Source organism: Coregonus clupeaformis, chromosome 24 (genome assembly GCF_020615455.1).
Source record: "Coregonus clupeaformis isolate EN_2021a chromosome 24, ASM2061545v1, whole genome shotgun sequence".
In the NCBI taxonomy this organism is placed as follows: Eukaryota; Metazoa; Chordata; class Actinopteri; order Salmoniformes; family Salmonidae; genus Coregonus; species Coregonus clupeaformis.
The window spans coordinates 10,340,133-10,357,694 of record NC_059215.1 but is presented as its reverse complement, the minus strand read 5'-3'; the positions used below and the strand labels follow the sequence as shown (position 1 = coordinate 10,357,694).

At 46.4% G+C, this 17,562-nt stretch overlaps 1 protein-coding gene across 1 annotated transcript in view; it reads right to left on the bottom strand.

The window, feature by feature from the left end:
• LOC121537216 (voltage-dependent L-type calcium channel subunit alpha-1D-like) overlaps positions 1 to 12,767 on the bottom strand; it is a 31,887-nt gene extending 19,120 nt beyond the window's left edge. Inside the window, exons 1-13 of the mRNA XM_041844905.2 lie at positions 12,673 to 12,767; positions 10,893 to 10,998; positions 4,572 to 4,711; positions 4,319 to 4,464; positions 4,037 to 4,189; positions 3,202 to 3,398; positions 2,511 to 2,614; positions 2,219 to 2,361; positions 2,065 to 2,130; positions 1,103 to 1,169; positions 971 to 997; positions 645 to 805; positions 180 to 405 (exon numbers count right to left, since the gene is read on the bottom strand). Coding sequence (XP_041700839.2) covers positions 180 to 405; positions 645 to 805; positions 971 to 997; positions 1,103 to 1,169; positions 2,065 to 2,130; positions 2,219 to 2,361; positions 2,511 to 2,614; positions 3,202 to 3,398; positions 4,037 to 4,189; positions 4,319 to 4,464; positions 4,572 to 4,711; positions 10,893 to 10,998; positions 12,673 to 12,767 — 1,631 coding nt within the window. The remainder of the gene's footprint in view (positions 1 to 179; positions 406 to 644; positions 806 to 970; positions 998 to 1,102; positions 1,170 to 2,064; positions 2,131 to 2,218; positions 2,362 to 2,510; positions 2,615 to 3,201; positions 3,399 to 4,036; positions 4,190 to 4,318; positions 4,465 to 4,571; positions 4,712 to 10,892; positions 10,999 to 12,672) is intronic.
• Positions 12,768 to 17,562: the final 4,795 nt, after the last annotated feature.

Sequence of the window (17,562 nt, the reverse complement as noted above, 5' to 3'; positions counted from 1 at the left end):
CTGGGACCAAGCTAGGAAGACAGCACAAACACATCTGGGATCAAGCTAGCAAGACCTCTGACCAAGCTAGCAAGACCATAGACAATATGAGCAAGAGAACACAAACAGATCTAGGACCAAACTACTGAAGCTAGAAAGATAGACCAAACAAATCTGGGACCAGGCCAGCAGTTACCTACCGTGTCACTTTGAACACCCTGAGCAGGCGGACACAGCGCAGCACAGAGATGCCGATGGGAGGGATGATCTGCAACTCAACCAGGACCGTCTCCAGGATGCCACCACACACCACGAAGCAGTCGAAGCGGTTAAACAGAGCCAAGAAGTGGATCTGGAAACCGAAACTGTACATCTTCAACAGCATCTCCAGCGTGAACAACATCAACAGGATCTTATTGGCCCGCTCTGAAGGAAAGATAAGAGAAAATAAAGGTTATTGATAAAGGTTATTATTGTATTGATTTATGTATTTATTTATTGTTCCTGATGTCTATGTCACCATTTCAACCTGCTGAATTAGGGAGAAAATGACCTAGAGAAAAAGAGAGGGGGGGAGGACATGTGGAAGTAAACAGAAAATAACAGATACAAGTAGGTGGAGAGAGAAAGTAGAACAGACAGATGTAGAGAGAGTGAATCCTGACCCTGCATCTCGGTGAGCCACTTGGGCTGGCCGTAGTGTTCAGAGGCGCTGGCTGCAGTGTTGAGAAAAACCAGAAGAAGCACCAGCCAATAGAAGTTCTGGGATTTGACTGCTACACGACAGTTTTTTCGGAAGGCATGGTTCAGTTGGCATAGCTGGTCACTGAGTGAAGAGAGAAACAGCAGACATGTTATATCGAGTGGAAGGGTCAGGAGTGGAAGGGTCAGAAACAGGCTTTGTCAAAGGTCTGTAGTGTAGTGTACATTCTTTTTTTAAACTGAAAATAAAACATTGTGTATATTCTTAGAGGTATCCTGCTCAACTTACCAGAAACTGTTGGCCATCATTTTAGCCCTACAAAAAAGGAGAAAGAACCATTACATGACACCATTGATAGCAATGACATCTAATTAACAGAAAATGAACATGTAAATCAAATACATTTGTTTATTTCCTTACATAAGAGATGCGCAGCAGCCATTGTCGTCGTCTAAATATGCTCCAAATTCAGAGTCTGAATCCGATTCTGTTGAACACATAGCAGAGCCATAGATTTGATTTTTTTGTTGTTGATGATTTTATTAGGATCCCCATTAGCCGACACCAATGGCGACAGCTAGTCTTACTGGGATCCGACACATAACGAACAATAACAGGCAAAATACTTTATAATTTACATACATTTAAAAACATTAACATGTAGTGTGTGTGTTTGTGTGTGTGTGTATCAGTTACATATACATGTCAATACATACACACAAAAAGTAGGTCACATAAGGGAGAGGCGTTGTGCCGTGAGGTGTTGCTTTATTTGTTTGTTTTTTAACCAGGTTTGTTGTTCACTTGCGCTATATGAGACAGAAGGGAGTTGCATGCAATCATGGCTCTACTGTATATAGTACTGTACATTTCATTGAATTTGTTCTGGACCTGGGGACTGTGAAAAGACCCCTGGAGGCATGTCTGGTGGGGTAAGTGTGTGTCAGTGCTGTGTGTAAGTTGACTATGCAAACAATTTGGAATTAATGTTTCTTAATAAAAAAAGAAGCAATGCAGTCAGTCCAAGAGAGACTTGCATGCATAGTATTGTTATTAGCCCTCTGATTACAATGAAGAGCAAAACGTGCCACTCTGTTCTGGGCCAGCTGCAGCTTAACTTGAAATAGCATTGTATTTGGTCAAACAACATCTTTGTCCAATAGTTTGCTAAGAGCTGGCAGCAAGCTGATAGCGGAATGACTTTGGCTTCCCTCCAGGCCTGAGGACAAACACTGTCCTCTAGGCACAGATTAAAGATATGACAGACAGGACTGGCTATAGAGTCAGCTTCCATCCTCAGTAGCTTTCCATCTAAGATTACAGAGAGTCAAGTAGTACAAGTACACAGACAGTAACAGTGAGAGAGAGACAGATCATCATACCTCCGTCCTCGCTGTGTTTATACCAGCCAAACTTCTTCATCATTTTCTTCTTGGCAACAGCAGCACCTTGTTAGGAGACACAAAGGTTGACTATATGGGTGCGAGGTTTGTGTGTGGGTACATTTATATGTGTCAGTCAGTCAGTTAACCATACGCTTGTTTCCTTCCTCATCCACATCCTCGGCCTCGATGAGCCAGTCCATGTAGCCACACATATCCTCCTCCATCTGCTTCTTATTCTGGGCGTCCTGCAGCTCTCCACGAGCCACAGCCTTCTCTCTTTCCTTGGAGAACTCTCTGCGCACACAGACATGCACACACAGACGCACACACAAACGCACACACAAACACATATAGAGGATCATTACACAACCTACACTTGGACAAGGCCTTCACACACAAATGTAAAACAAGACAAATATACACACACACTTCAACTCACTCACCCGCTCAACACTCCCAATACAAGGTTGAGTACGAAAAACGAGCCAAAGATGACCAGAGAGACAAAGTACACCCAGGGCATCTCAAAGCCAATTGCATCATTCATCTGAAGGAATGCAGAGAGAGAGATAGGGGGAGATGAAGCATTGTTAATCAGACACTGCCCACTGGGCATAGACGTCAATTCAACGTCTATTCAACGTTGGTTCTACGTCATTTCATTGAAATGACTTGGAATCAACGTTGATTCCACCAGTGTGTGCCCAGTGGGTGTGTTCCATATTTATATGAAGAGAGAGAATTAGTACAGATGTCGGATCTTAATTTGAGCCAGTTTGCTACAGCAGGAAAATTATTCTGCAGCAACAAGAAATGTGAATTATGATGTGGATTATAATTAATTTTTGTAGGGGTTGATACATTTTTCGTAAGGGAAAATCAAGTCTGAAATGTCAAAGTGGAAATTCCAAACTTCAGAAGCCTTTTCAAACCTCAAATAACCTACAAGTTAAGATCCTAAAAGGAAGAAAAAAAGGACTAGTGTGCATCTGAAATGGCACCCTTTTTCCTATGTACAATAGTGTACTACTTTTGACCAGGGTCCACAGTGCCCACAGGTTTCTGGTCAAAAGTAATGCACTATAGGGAATAGGGCACCATTTTAGCCAAGAAAAAAAGAGAGGCTGATGTTACCCAGTAGAGCACATCGGTCCAGCCCTCCATGGTGATACACTGGAACACAGTCAACATGGCAAAAAAGATGTTGTCAAAGTTGGTGATCCCACCGTTAGGCCCCTCCCACGGTCCTCTGCACTCTGTCCCGTTGCCCACACAATCCCGCCCATTTCCAGCAAATGCACATGGTGTGGGGTCATCATCTACGTTCAGTTCTGGGAGAGAGGACAACCATTGTGACAAATGTATTTGTCTTTGTAAAAAGATGGAGATGTCATATAAAATCCAGGCTTCCAAAGCATTAATTGATAACAAACCTCTACAGTATGTAACTAACTTGTTTTCCCCTGTCTGTGTACAATGACTGAAATGTAACATTGTTATATAGTGTTTGGATGTGTATGTACAGTATTGAGCAGTGTATATATATGTATAATTGTATTATTATTATTATATTATTTACATTTACATTTTAGTCATTTAGCAGACGCCCTTATCCAGAGCGACTTACAGTTAGTGAATACATTATTTTATTTATTTTTTTATACTGGCCCCCCGTGGGAATCGAACCCACAACCCTGGCGTTGCAAACGCCATGCTCTATCAACTGAGCTACATCCCTGCCGGCCATTCCCTCCCCTACCCTGGACGACGCTGGGCCAATTGTGCGCCGCCCATGAGTCTCCTGGTCGCGGCCGGCTGCGACAGAGCCTGGATTCGAACCAGGATCTCTAGTGGCACAGTTAGCACTGCGAAGCAGTGCCTTAGACCACTGCACCACTCAGGAGACTATATTATTATATTATTATTATACTATATTATTATTATTATGTTGTAAAAGTGGAGTTTGTACCAGTGCCCATGTAGAAACAGGTCTTGTGCATCCTGCCGAGGAAGAGCTCCAGACCGATGATGGCATAGATGATGATGACAAACATGACCAGTAGACCAATGTGGAGCAGGGGAACCATGGCTTTCATGATGGAGTTCAAGACAATCTGGAGACCTGGACACACACACACAGCACACACAAACACACACACATGCACACAAGCGCGCACACACACACACAGTAGAGAGATGGGTTTTACTGAAACACACACACACATAAACACACACACACACACAAACTTACTGGGCACTCCAGACACCAGTCTAAGGGGTCGCAGCACCCTAAAGGCTCTAAGAGCTTTGACATCCAGTCCTCCTGGTTTGCCTGCTGCATGGTGGGAATCTCCAGGCTTGTGGTCGGCCGTCCCCTCAGCAACCACACTGAACAACCTGCAACAACAGCCGCACAACAACAACCAAACAGTCAGCACACAACAATACAGCTAAAACATCGTAAATAGAAAGGAGGGGGTAACAGAAGTGGAATGGAGACATACCCGACAACGACGATGACAAAATCAAGCAAATTCCAGCCACTGCGGATGTAGGCGCTGGGGTGCATAACCAAGCCATAGGCCAGGATCTTAGTGAAGGTCTCAATGGTGAAGATGACCAGGAAGATGTACTCTACTTGTTCCTGAGAAGACAGCATGGTCAAATACACATACTTCCTCATTTGTCTGTTTACTGTAATCAGTCAAGAGCAAAGACAGCTGTTGGGAAAATGAGGTAAAGACATTTTACAAGATGTCTGTGGAGGTTCATTATGCAGGGTTAATATCCAACTAATATCCTAATGAATATATTATATGTAGGGATATATTGTTTTAATGTTGATATATCTACTGCATGTGGGGGTGGCAAGGAAGGCAGGCACTGTCACGTTGATGGCATATATAGGTCAACATTTGTGCACAGGAGTAAGGAGCCATAATAAGCCTGTCACTAGAGCGCTAGTCAATAACCCTTGGCCAAATGCATCCTAATCCTGCAAATCTCTGGCAACACAGTCACTGGGCCTCTATGTCAGGCTGGAATAGGAAGGCAGCCAAAACCTGGCCATATCATCCTGGTCAAACAAGGTGATGTGACAGATTAGAAGGATAAGCTATAGTAGTATAATGAATGTATGAAGACATAGTGTATCACTATAGTAGAGAGGGGGGAGATTATGGTAAAGCGTCAGACTTCAGCCTCAGTTTCCTCCCCACAAGTCCCAATCCAATAAAGGGATCTACTCCAAGATCTAGAAAGGGATTTAAGGAGAGTACTATCCAAACAATGTCCTGCCCCACAGCCAAGCAGATGGACTACACAGACCCAGCATGATGATCTGCAAGGTTGTGTTCAGTGCGCCTTGGCATAGATTTGACAAGTGTCTGGAACTCTATTGGTGGGATGAGACGCCATTCTTTCTCGAGAAATTCCATCATTTGGTGTTTTGTTGACATGATGGGATGTGTGGAAGCACCAGCTTTCAATATATTTTGTATCCCTCATTTACCCAAGTGTTTCCTTTATTTTGGCAGTTACCTGTACATAAATTAAGGCGGAATTGTAATCTATAAGATATCACAGATCAGATCATGTCCTCTGCCAGAGAGAGACGGAGGAGGGGCAGAGGGGCTTATGTGGGGATGGAACAGAACAGATGGTCAGTGTTTAAGTATCATTATCCCTCACACGGTCACCTGATCTGAGTCAGACCCCCAACTTTTCCTCTTTAAAGGGGCAATCAGCAGTTGAAACAATTACAAAGGGTCTTCTCCGCCCATTTCAATAAAAAGCTGAGGGATGGGGCTGGAGAAATGTAACCACTATCAAATTCAGAGACAGAGCTATGGACGCATGTGTAACCGGTGTGAAATGGCTAGCTAGTTAGCGGTGCGCGCTAGTAGTGTTTCAATCGGTGACGTCACTCGCTCTGAGACCTTGAAGTAGTTGTTTCCCTTGCTCTTGTCACGACTTCGGCCGAGGCTGCCTCCCCTCCTTGTTCGGGTAGACTTCGGCGTTCGTCGTCACCGGAGTACTAACCACTGCCGCCCCAATCATCATCACAATTGTCTTGTCTCGTTATCACAAACACCTGGTTCTAATCCCCTAATTAGTCTGTGTATAAGTGTTCCCTCTGCCCCCTTGTCCTTGTGGGTGATTGTTTATTGTGAAGGTTAGTGAAGCTCGGTGGAGCTGGTGTATTTTGTTCGACGGGAGTATTTTCCTGTGTGCCTTGTATTTTCCAGTGCACCTGTTTTGTGCCCTGGAGTGTGTTTGACGCATTTCTGCGTAACCCTCTATTTTGCGGATTAAAGCCTGTTATTCTGTGATTTACCCTCCTGCGCCTGACTCCTTCAACACCACTACATCACAGAATCACCCACCTGCTTTCATGGAGTCAGCAGGAGAAGAGCGCATGCCTGTAGTCGTGGCACGGGTCCAGGAGCATTCCACGATGCTGTCGAGACCAGCTGGCCAACCGGATCCAGCCACCTACACCCCAGGACCCGGAGGGATCCAGATATCCCGACCACGGGCATTTGATGGGACGGCGGCGCTGTGCCAGGGATTCCTCCTCCAATTGGAGCTTTACTTCGCCAGCATCAGGCCGGAACCATCGGAGCGGGAGAAGGTGTCCGTCCTCGTTTCCTGCCTCTGTGGGAAAGCCCTGGAGTGGGCCAACGTGGTGTGGAACGAAGGAGAAGCCGTGTTGGATGACTACAGGGAGTTCACTCGCCTCTTTCGGGCGGTCTTCGATCACCCGCCCGAGGGTCGAGAGGCGGGTGAGCAACTGGTCCACCTGAGGCAGGGGACGAGGACAGCGCAGGACTTTGCCTTGGAGTTTCGGACACTGGCAGCGGGGTCCGGGTGGAACGAGCGGGCCCTGATCGACCAATTCCGGTGCCATCTGCGGGAGGACGTCCGACGGGAGCTAGCCTGCCAGGACACCATGTTGTCCTTTAATAAACTGGTGGACATGGACATTCGGTTGGACAACCTGCTGGCAGCCAGAGGACGTCCTGGTAGGGGTCTGCCCGTTTCCACCCCGGACGACTCGGATCCCGAGCAGATGGAGCTGGGTGGATCCACCAGCCGAGAGAGCGGAGGAGAACAGCGACAGTGCCACTCTGGTGGCACGAAGCGACAGTACACCACACGTCATAGTCAACATTCTTTTGGGCCTGGAGGCGGCAGGCAGGGCACTCACGCATCACCCCGGGTATCGAACACCCACACTTGTTCAGAGCCCTCTGTTGCGCACTGTACCCTACCTATCCACTTTCCCGATCACATGGTAGTTCCCCAGTGTAAGGCGCTAGTCGATTCAGGCGCAGCTGGGAACTTTATGGACAGGGCATTTGCACGCCGTCAAGGCATTTCATTGGTTCCCCTATCCATTCCACTCCCCATCAGAGCACTCGATAGTCGACCAATAGGGTCCGGGTTTGTTACGGAAGTCACGATACCAGTCACCATGGTTGAAAGTCCAGACAGTACCTCCACCGTGCGCATTCCCCCTGAATACCTCGATCTGGCGCAAGCGTTCTCTAAAACGCAGGCAACTAAATTACCACCTCATCGGGCGGGGGATTGCGTGATAAACCTCCGGGTAGACACTGTACCTCCCAGGAGTCATATATACCCCCTGTCACAGGCTGAAACGGTGGCTATGGAAACATATGTCACTGAGTCCCTGCGCCAGGGGTATATACGTCACTCCACTTCACCCGCCTCCTCAAGTTTCTTCTTTGTGAAGAAGAAGGACGGAGGTCTGCGCCCATGCATTGATTATCGACCACTGAACAGGGAGAAGATAAGATTTAGTCATCCTCTCCCCCTCATTCCTTCAGTGATTGAATCAATGCATGGGGCGCGCTTCTTCACCAAATTAGATCTCAGGGGTGTGTACAACCTGGAGCGTATCCGAGAGGGAGATGAGTGGAAGACAGCATTCAGCACAACCACGGGGCATTATGAATACCTGGTGATGCCCTATGGTTTGATGAATGCTCCCTCAGTTTTCCAGTCCTTTGTGAACGAGGTGTTTCGGGACATGCTTGGTCGCGGTGTAGTGGTCTACATCGATGACATCCTGGTGTATTCCGCTACACGAAGAACGTGAAGGCAGACGCACTGTCCCGGCTGTATGACACAGAGGAGAGGCCCAGAGACAACACCCCCATACTCCCGGCCTCCTGCATTGTGGCGCCGGTAGTATGGGCGATGGACGCGGATATAGAGCAGGCATTACGCACAGATCCATCTCCACCGCAGTGTCCAGCTGGGCTATGGTACGTGCCTGCTCTTATCCGTGATCGTCTGATCTTCTGGGCACACACGTCACCCTCCTCTGGTCACCCAGGTATCGGCCATACAGTGCGCTGCTTGAGCGGAAAGTACTGGTGGCCTACCTTGGCTAAGGATGTGAGAGTGTACGTCTCCTCCTGCTCGGTGTGCGCCCAGAGTAAGGCACCTAGGCTCCTCCCAACGGGTAAGGTACAACCATTACCAGTTCCACAACGACCATGGTCTCATCTTAGTATTGATTTTCTGACTGATCTTCCCCTCTCCCAAGGTAACACCACCATCCTGGTCGTTGTGGACCGCTTCTCCAAGTCTTGCCACCTCCTTCCTCTGCCCGGTCTCCCCACGGCCCTGCAGACTGCGGAGGCCCTGTTTACTCACGTCTTCCGGCACTACGGTGTGCCAGAGGATATCGTGTCCAACCGAGGTCCCCAGTTCACGTCCAAGGTTTGGAAGGCGTTCATGGAACGTCTGGGGGTCTCGGTCAGCCTGACCTCTGGGTTCCACCCCGAGTCAAATGGTCAGGTGGAACGAGTAAATCAGGATGTGGGTAGGTTCCTGCGGTCCTACTGCCAGGACCGGCCGGGGGAGTGGTCGGTGTTCTTGCCATGGCCAGAATATGCCCAGAACTCTCTCCGCCACTCCTCTACTAACCTAACACCATTCCAATGTGTTTTAGGTTACCAACTGGTTCTGGCACCGTGGCACCAGAGCCAGACCGAGGCCAGACCGAGGTTTCGGCGCGTCGGAGGAGACATGGGACGCTGCCCACGTTCACCTCCAGCGCGCTGTGCGTCGTCAGAAGGCCAACACTGACCGTCACCGCAGTGAGGCCCCGGTTTTTGTACCAGGGGATCGGGTCTGGCTCTCGACCCGGAATCTGCCCCTCCGCCTGCCATGCCGGAAGCTGAGCCTGCGGTTTGTGGGGCCGTTCAAAGTCCTGAGGAGAATCAACGAGGTTATGTTTAGGTTGTTACTTCCCCTTGATTATAGTATTAACCCCTCGTTTCATGTGTCTCTCCTCAGGCCGGTGGTGGTTGGTCCGCTCCAGGAGTCTGAGGTGCAGGAGGTTCCTCCACCTCCTCTGGACATCGAGGGGGCCCCGGCATACTCTGTCCGTGCCATCCTGGATTTGAGGCATCGGGTGGGGGGCTTTCAGTACCTCGTGGAGTGGGAGGGGTACGGTCCGGAGGAACGGTGCTGGGTTCCGGTGAGGGATATCCTCGATCCCTCCCTGTTGCGGGATTTCCACCGTCCCCATCCGGCTCGCCCTGCTCCGCGTCCTCCTGGCCGTCCTCGAGGCCGGGGTCGGCGCGCTGCTGGAGCTGCACGTCAAGGGGGGGGTACTGTCACTACTTCGGCCGAGGCTGCCTCCCCTCCTTGTTCGGGCAGGCTTCGGCGTTCGTCGTCAACGGAGTACTAACCACTGCCACCCCAATCATCATCACAATTGTCTTGTCTCGTTATCACACACACCTGATTCTAATCCCCTAATTAGTATGTGTATAAGTGTTCCCTCTGCCCCCTTGATTGTTTATTGTGAAGGTTAGTGAAGCTTGGTGGAGCTCGTGTATTTTGTTCGACTGGAGTATTTTCCTGTGTGCCTTGTATTTTCCAGTGCACCTGTTTGGTGCCCTGGAGTGTATTTGACGCATTTCTGCATAACCCTGTATTTTGCGGATTAAAGCCTGTTATTCTGTGATTTACACTCCTGCGCCTGACTCCTTCAACACCACTACATCACAGCTCTGCAAGGGCTGTGGCTTTTGTGGAGTGATGGATAATTATGCTTCTTGGGTGACTGTTGACGATGTCTTCAGAGGGTCCCTGGTTCAAGCCCAGGTTGGGGCAAGGAGAGGGACAGAAGCAATACTGTTACACAAGGACTGACCATCCATGATATCAGTATTATAGTTTTGACCATGTTTTGAGGCTATGAAGTATTAGTTTACTTATTTTTGGATTAAAACAAGCTTATATTTTGGGTTCTGATGGGGTATGACAGTTGAACTAAGTTAATGTGGCATTTATACGTTATATTGTTCAGGAATCAATGGGTACATATCATACATTTATAAGACAAAACATGGATGTAGCAACTGCAGATTTCCCCTTTAACAGCATTATTCTTTAGGATTACACCCCTAACTTCTCAGAAACTGTTGTAGTCTACCTGTTGGATTTTCCCTAGTCTTTTGACACCACCCTTTGATGTGCCACATCTTACTTTACAAAAGGCCTCCAGGCTTTCCTGAAGTTGTTCAAATACTTTGAGCATTTGCTTGTGCCTGCCAGGAGTGCCAGATGGGTTTTCTACTTGAAGGAGTATTCCACTGATTCAATTGTGCCAAGTAAGCTCAATTAAGCACAGCTAAATTAGCTAAGATTTCAAATACAGTATCTCTATTTTAACCCAGGTTTGGCCCTTATATAACACTCCAAATAACCCTATCTCCAGCCTCTATGATCTCCCTGATTGACACCTCAGCCTCTGTATCAGCCGCCTTGCATCAACTCACCAGGTTGTGGTTGGTCGAATTGGAGTCCTCCTCAGGGAAGGGTTTAGATACACCCAGGGCCACACAATTGGCAAAAATAGCAAGTAGAATGAAAATATCAAAAGGTCTGCAGGACCATAGTTAAGGGTAAATACTACACACCACATTGAATGCATGATTGACTTACAGTTTTTCTCAATTGCATACAAGCAATTATTGGATCTGTGTTTAAACATATCTATAGCAGAACAGCAACGATCAAATGCTCAAATACATTTACAGAACTTCTGATCGTTTTATTTCCTTTGTACCTGACATATCTTAGACCACCTTTTGAAAAACTTTAAATACAAATGTCATCAGTAAATGCAAAATTCACTGTTAGGTGTTTTGTTCACAGACATTTTTTTCATTAGAAGAGAAATGTGTGCAATTGTGTTCACTGTTTCCTGCAATCAGTAAATAATACTGCACAAACTTCGAAATCCCCCCATCAATGTCATTCCATGTACTGTACAATATAGGGAAAGATCTATGCAATGGGGACTGTCTCATTTTTATGATTTTGTACAATATTGCTGACATGCAGAGATGTAGAGAATGAAGTGGGGTTACTTTCTAAGTATCTTTGGGTCATCATCTCTAACATTGTAACCTTCTATTATAGAGGTTTGCTTTGGTGTGGATTGAGGCCTCTACATTCATATCAGTTGTGTTCCTCCCACCCTCGGAAGCCTCTCCTTCCTGGCTATAATACCGGGACTTGCATTCATTTCCTCAATTCTTGCTCTTCAGCTTGCCTGAAGGAAGAACGTGTCACGCAATTTACAAACTTTTCAAGCACACAAAGACTACGAGATTCGGCTCCGACTTAGGTGTCTGTTACTGGGGAGAGAGTACTCGTCCCCCTAGATGTTGTGAGTTTTGGATCTTGGTATCGATTTTTGTGTTTGCTAAAAACCCACTACTTTCTGCTCTGCTTGTGTAGCCAGTGCTTCCTTGAGTAAGATGGCCAGTGGTAAGTGTAAGTTAAAAAAGGCAAACCTGCCAAGTTTGAACCTCCAACCAAATTAAAGATACTCACAAGTGCTGTCCTGTTTGTCTGGGTTGGAAACACGCTCAGGAGGCTTTGGCTCGGACCAGTTCGTGTGACCATTGTCTCCGGCTGGGTTCAACTTCCATTGGGTGTCGGGCTGACTTTGTGAGAAAGATTGGGTTTGCTGGTGAAGGGTCTTCAGGTGAAGCAGTGTGTCAAGAAGCAGCACGGCTTGGCGGGGTCGTGTTTCGGCAGATGCATGGCTCTCGGCCTTCACCTCTCCCGAGTCAGTACGGGAGTTGCAGCGATGGGACAAGACTGTAACTACCAACTGGAGAAAAAGGTGTAAAAAAAAACAGGTATCGCCTCACACCTTTTCTATGGTGGTGGAGGCGGCTTTGGCACCGGTGCGGTGCCAGGGGATCAGAGTATTGGCCTATCTGGACTATTGGCTGGTCATAGTGGAGTCGAGGGAACAGGTGAAGCTCCACACTGCCACGCTGGTTTCCCATATGGTTTCCCATATTCAGTCTCTCGGGTTCATAGTGAATCGCAAGAAAAGTTATTTGGAGTCAGTTCTGAATCATGTGTTTATGTTCCAACAGAGGACGGTCGCATTCTGGCTCTGTCTGGCACAGTTCCTCTATGATCGCCTCTGAAATGTTGATTTTTACGGCTAGGAGTTTATCCTCAAACATGATTATGACTATACAGTCGGCGTGTGCGCCCTTACGAGCCCCTTTCTTACAGGTGCCTATGTCTTACAGGTTCCTGGCTTTCAAAGTGTTCCCTTTCTCACCTCCTCCATTTGCTTCCAGGTTGCATGGCTCGGGTCCGGTGCGCGCTTTACGCGCGTACATGGATAGGAGCAGGGATATCCACGTTTGTGAGCAACTTTTTGTCTGTTTCACTGATCCAGCTCGGGGTAGGGCGCTTTCTAAGCAGATTCTTTCTCATTGGATTGTAGAGGCTATCTCCCTGGCATATGAAAGCAAAGGATATTGGTTGCCTAGCGGTGTGTGTGCTCATTGTTCAGGGACATGAGGATTTGTGATATCTGTGCTGCAGCGAGTGGTTCCCCACATACCTTTGTGAGGTTTTATTGCTTGGATGTAACTGCTCCCAGAGTTCTTATGGCTGGGTCCGGGAGTGAGTGTTAGGCAGCACGCAGGTTGCGCATTTATACGGGTTACCACAGTTTCCTGTGGGTTTGAGCCTTGGGCTACCGTGGCAGTGCGCGAGTACACAGTTTCCAGGTTACTGCAGGTTTCCGGTGGGTTTGAGACTCTGGTTTCCGTGGTTAATCGACTCTGGTTGATGCTATGCAGCGAGCATGTGCACTTTACCAAGTCACGACAGGTGTTCTGTTTTTTTGGACTTGCGGTTCCTTGTACGAGTTCTGACATTTCTGGCTTGCAAGGTAAGTATTGTTCTTGGAACCGTGGGGTCTATGGACTTGGGCTGCAGTGGCAGCATGTCAATGCGCATAGCCACTTTGCAGCAGGTTCTGGTTCCCTATATGGGGCTCTGACAGTTCAGGCTTCTTTTGGAGCTGGTGGAACCTGTGTGTGCTTGGGCTGCCGTGGGCCTCCTAGTTTGGTACCCTCTGAGCCAGATTGTATGTCCCCATAGTATGTTATACTGAGTGACCGACCGTCAGGGGACTAGGCTCACTGAAGAGCTGTACTGAATTGAGGAAATGAATGCGAGCCCCAGTATTATAGCCAGGAAGGTGGGGCTTCCGAGGGAGGGCTCGGCATCTTTTGACCCATTGGGCATGATTTAAGTTTTCTTCAGGTGAATATGATTGGTCGTTGACTCCCCATACTATATTATACCTCAGTCCCTCCTTCAGGGAACAGTTTTACATTTTAGCCATTTAGCAGACGCTCTTATCCCGAGCGACTTACAGTTAGTGAGTGCATACATTTTTCATACTGGCCCCCCGTGGGAATCGAACCCACAACCCTGGCGTTGCAAACGCCATGCTCTACCAACTGAGCTACACAGGACTGTTGTTATATTCATAACTGTACGATCTACTGGGATAAAAAAAAAAGACGAACTTTCTGTTTTGTCTGCTTGGATTCAAGAGATAAGTATGATTGCGTTATTATTTTTGCAGGCAATTTTTTTATGAATGTATTTGCAATTTGGATGGTATAATATAGTTTTGATTAATGTATTTATGTTTTGAGAAGGCCACTTTTACATTGACTATTTACATTACATTTACTGTTTTGCAAAGGGTCAGAGAGTTCTGTGTCTTGTGGACAGTGTTTTGAAAATCGACAACATTGTTCCAAAAAATGCAATTGAGAAAAACTGTAATCGGGTCTCTCAACACAGGAGGGGGTTTAACATGCACCCAAGCACGTACATACACATATGCACACACTCGGTTAGGACATCTACTTTGTGTATAACACAAGTAATCTTTCCAACAATTGTTTACAGACAGATTATTTCACTTATAATTCACTGTATCACAATTCCAGTGGGTCAGAAGTGTACATACACTAAATTGACTGTGCCTTTAAACAGCTTGGAAATTCCAGAAAATTATGTCATGGCTTGGAGGTGTACCTGTGGATGTATTTCAAGGCCTACCTTCAAACTCAGTGCTTCTTTGCTTGACATCATGGGAAAACCAAAATAAATCAGCCAAGACCTCAGAAAAAGATTTGTAGACCTCCACAAGTCTGTTTTATCCTTGGGATCAATTTCCAAACGCCTGAAGGTACCACGTTCATCTGTACAAACAATAGTACGCAACTATAAACACCATGGGACCACGCAGCCGTCATACCGCTCAGGAAGGAGACGTATTCTGTCTCCTAGAGATGAACGTACTTTGGTGCGAAAAGTGCAAATCAATCCCAGAACAACAGCAAAGGACCTTGTGAAGATGCTGGAGGAAACAGGTACAAAAGTATCTATATCCACAGTAAAACGAGTCCTATATCGACATAACCTGAAAGGCCGCTCAGCAAGGAAGAAGCCACTGCTCCAAAACCGCCATTAAAAAGCCAGACTACGGTTTGCAACTGCACATGGGGACGAAGATTGTACTTTTTGGAGAAATGTCCTCTGGTCTGATTAAACAAAAATAGAACTGTTTGGCCATAATGACCATCGTTATGTTTGGAGGAAAAAGGCGGTGGCTTGCAAGCCGAAGAACACCATCTCAACCGTGAAGCACGGGGGTGGCAGCATCATGCTGTGGGGGGACTGCAGGAGGGACTGGTGCACTTCACAAAATAGATGACATCATGAGGAAGGAAAATAATGTGGATATATTGAAGCGACATCAGTCAGGAAGTTAAAGCTTGGTCGCAAATGGGTCTTCCAAATGGACAATGACCCCAAGCATACTTCCAAAGTTGTGGCAAAAAGGCTTAAGGACAACAAAGTCAAGGTATTGGAGTGGCCATCACAAAGCCCTGACCTCAATCCTATAGAACATTTGTGGGCAGAACTGAAAAAGCGTGTGCGAGCAAGGAGGCCTACAAACCTGACTCAGTTACACCAGCTCTGTCAGGAGGAATGGGCCAAAATTCACCCAACTTATTGTGGGAAGCTTGTGGAAGGCTACCCGACAGGTTTGACCCAAGTTAAACAATTGAAAGGCTATGCTACCAAATACTAATTGAGTATATGTAAACTTCTGACCCACTGGGAATGTGATGAAAGAAATAAAAGCTGAAAATAATCATTATCTCTACTATTATTCTGACATTTCACATTCTTAAAATAAAGTGGTGATCCTAACTGACCTAAGACAGGGAATTTTTACTAGGATTAAAAGTCAGGAATTGTGAAAAACTGAGTTTAAATGTATTTGGCTAAGGTGTATGTAAACTTCCGACTTCAACTGTACATCATCATTGAAGGATATTTCCATTCAACAAGGGCCAAGGCGGCCATGCGGATGGGGTTACTGAGGGTGAGGCAGCAGAGCGCTCGAGGAGCTCGGAGAGCAGATTTGTTGGCTTGCATCTGCTTCTTCTGTCCTCCACCTCTCTTCTTGCCCGAGGCAGCAGAGCCGAGGGTGTCGGACTTGTCCCCGACAACCGAGCCAGCGAAGGAGACGCCATCCTCTGCAGGAGACAGAGGGAAGATAGTCACCATTCATTCACCAAATTCATTTTCTAGGTTATTGCTATGTAGTTACTATGCACTACTGTGTGTATACAATGTTGTGTACCATTTCTTTTTACTTTGTTTTTCAGTCTTTAATATCTAGCCTATCAAGTGGCCTAATCTTTAATATTGTGTCCATTACTCATAAACTGGCCAATAATCATTGACAGTAATGAAACAAAAGTATTATAAACATATATCGAACCTGGGAGTTAATTTTGATCCTTCTCTGTCCTTTGATACCCATATAAAATATATCTGAAAAGCATACTTTTTTGCCCAGCTCAAACCATTGCTCTCCAAGCCAGATGCAGAGAAACTCGTCCCAGATCAACTACGGCAATACTCTGTTCAGGGGCCTTCCAGCCAAATCCCTTCAGAGGCTACATCTCCTCCATAATAGTGCTGCCAGAGTCCTGACCAGGACCAAGAAGTCATCCCACATCACCCCCATCCTTACTGAACTCCACTCGCTACCGGTCAACTATAGGACTGACTATAAAATCCTCCTCCTAGTGTTTAAAGCCTTGAATGGATTGAGTCCCACCGATATCAGTGACCACATTTTTATCAATGAGCCAACTCGCACTTTCCGCTCCATCAACTCACCACTGCTTCAAGTACCACAGACACATCTCCGTACTATGGGGGACCGAGCCTTCTTCTGCCTTGCCCCTTGCCTATGGAATGTTCTCCCTGACCATTTGAGAGCGGCTCAATCTGAACTTTTAAAATCTAATCTGGAAAGTACTTTTAGCACCTAGCCTACTATTCCTATTTCCTGCCTTGATTCTAAATGCATTATGTTTTGATAGGTTATTTTCATGCCTATGTAGAGCATTGAGATAACACTGTAATGAAAAGCGGTATACAAATAAAAATGTATTCTTATTATTGTTATTATGTTGGATAAGATTATTGACATGTGGCCAGGGGTTAGGCAGGTATTGGTTTCAGCCTGGAGGCCTACATGGTAAGGTATGATAGGCTTACAAGGTACAGTAAGATATGATAGGCCTACATGGTACAATAAGGTATGATATGCCTACAATGTACGTAAGGTATGATAGGCCTACAGAGTACAGTATATGATATGCCTACAATGTACGTAAGGTATGATAGGCCTACAGAGTACAGTATATGATATGCCTACAATGTACGTAAGGTATGATAGGCCTACAGAGTACAGTATATGATATGCCTACAATATACGTAAGGTATGATAGGCCTACAGAGTACAGTATATGATATGCCTACAATATACGTAAGGTATGATAGGCCTACAGAGTACAGTATATGATATGCCTACAATATACGTAAGGTATGATAGGCCTACAGAGTACAGTATATGATATGCCTACAATATACGTAAGGTATGATAGGCCTACAGAGTACAGTATATGATATGCCTACAATATACGTAAGGTATGATATGCCTACAATATACGTAAGGTATGATAGGCCTACAGAGTACAGTATATGATATGCCTACAAGGTACGTAAGGTATGATA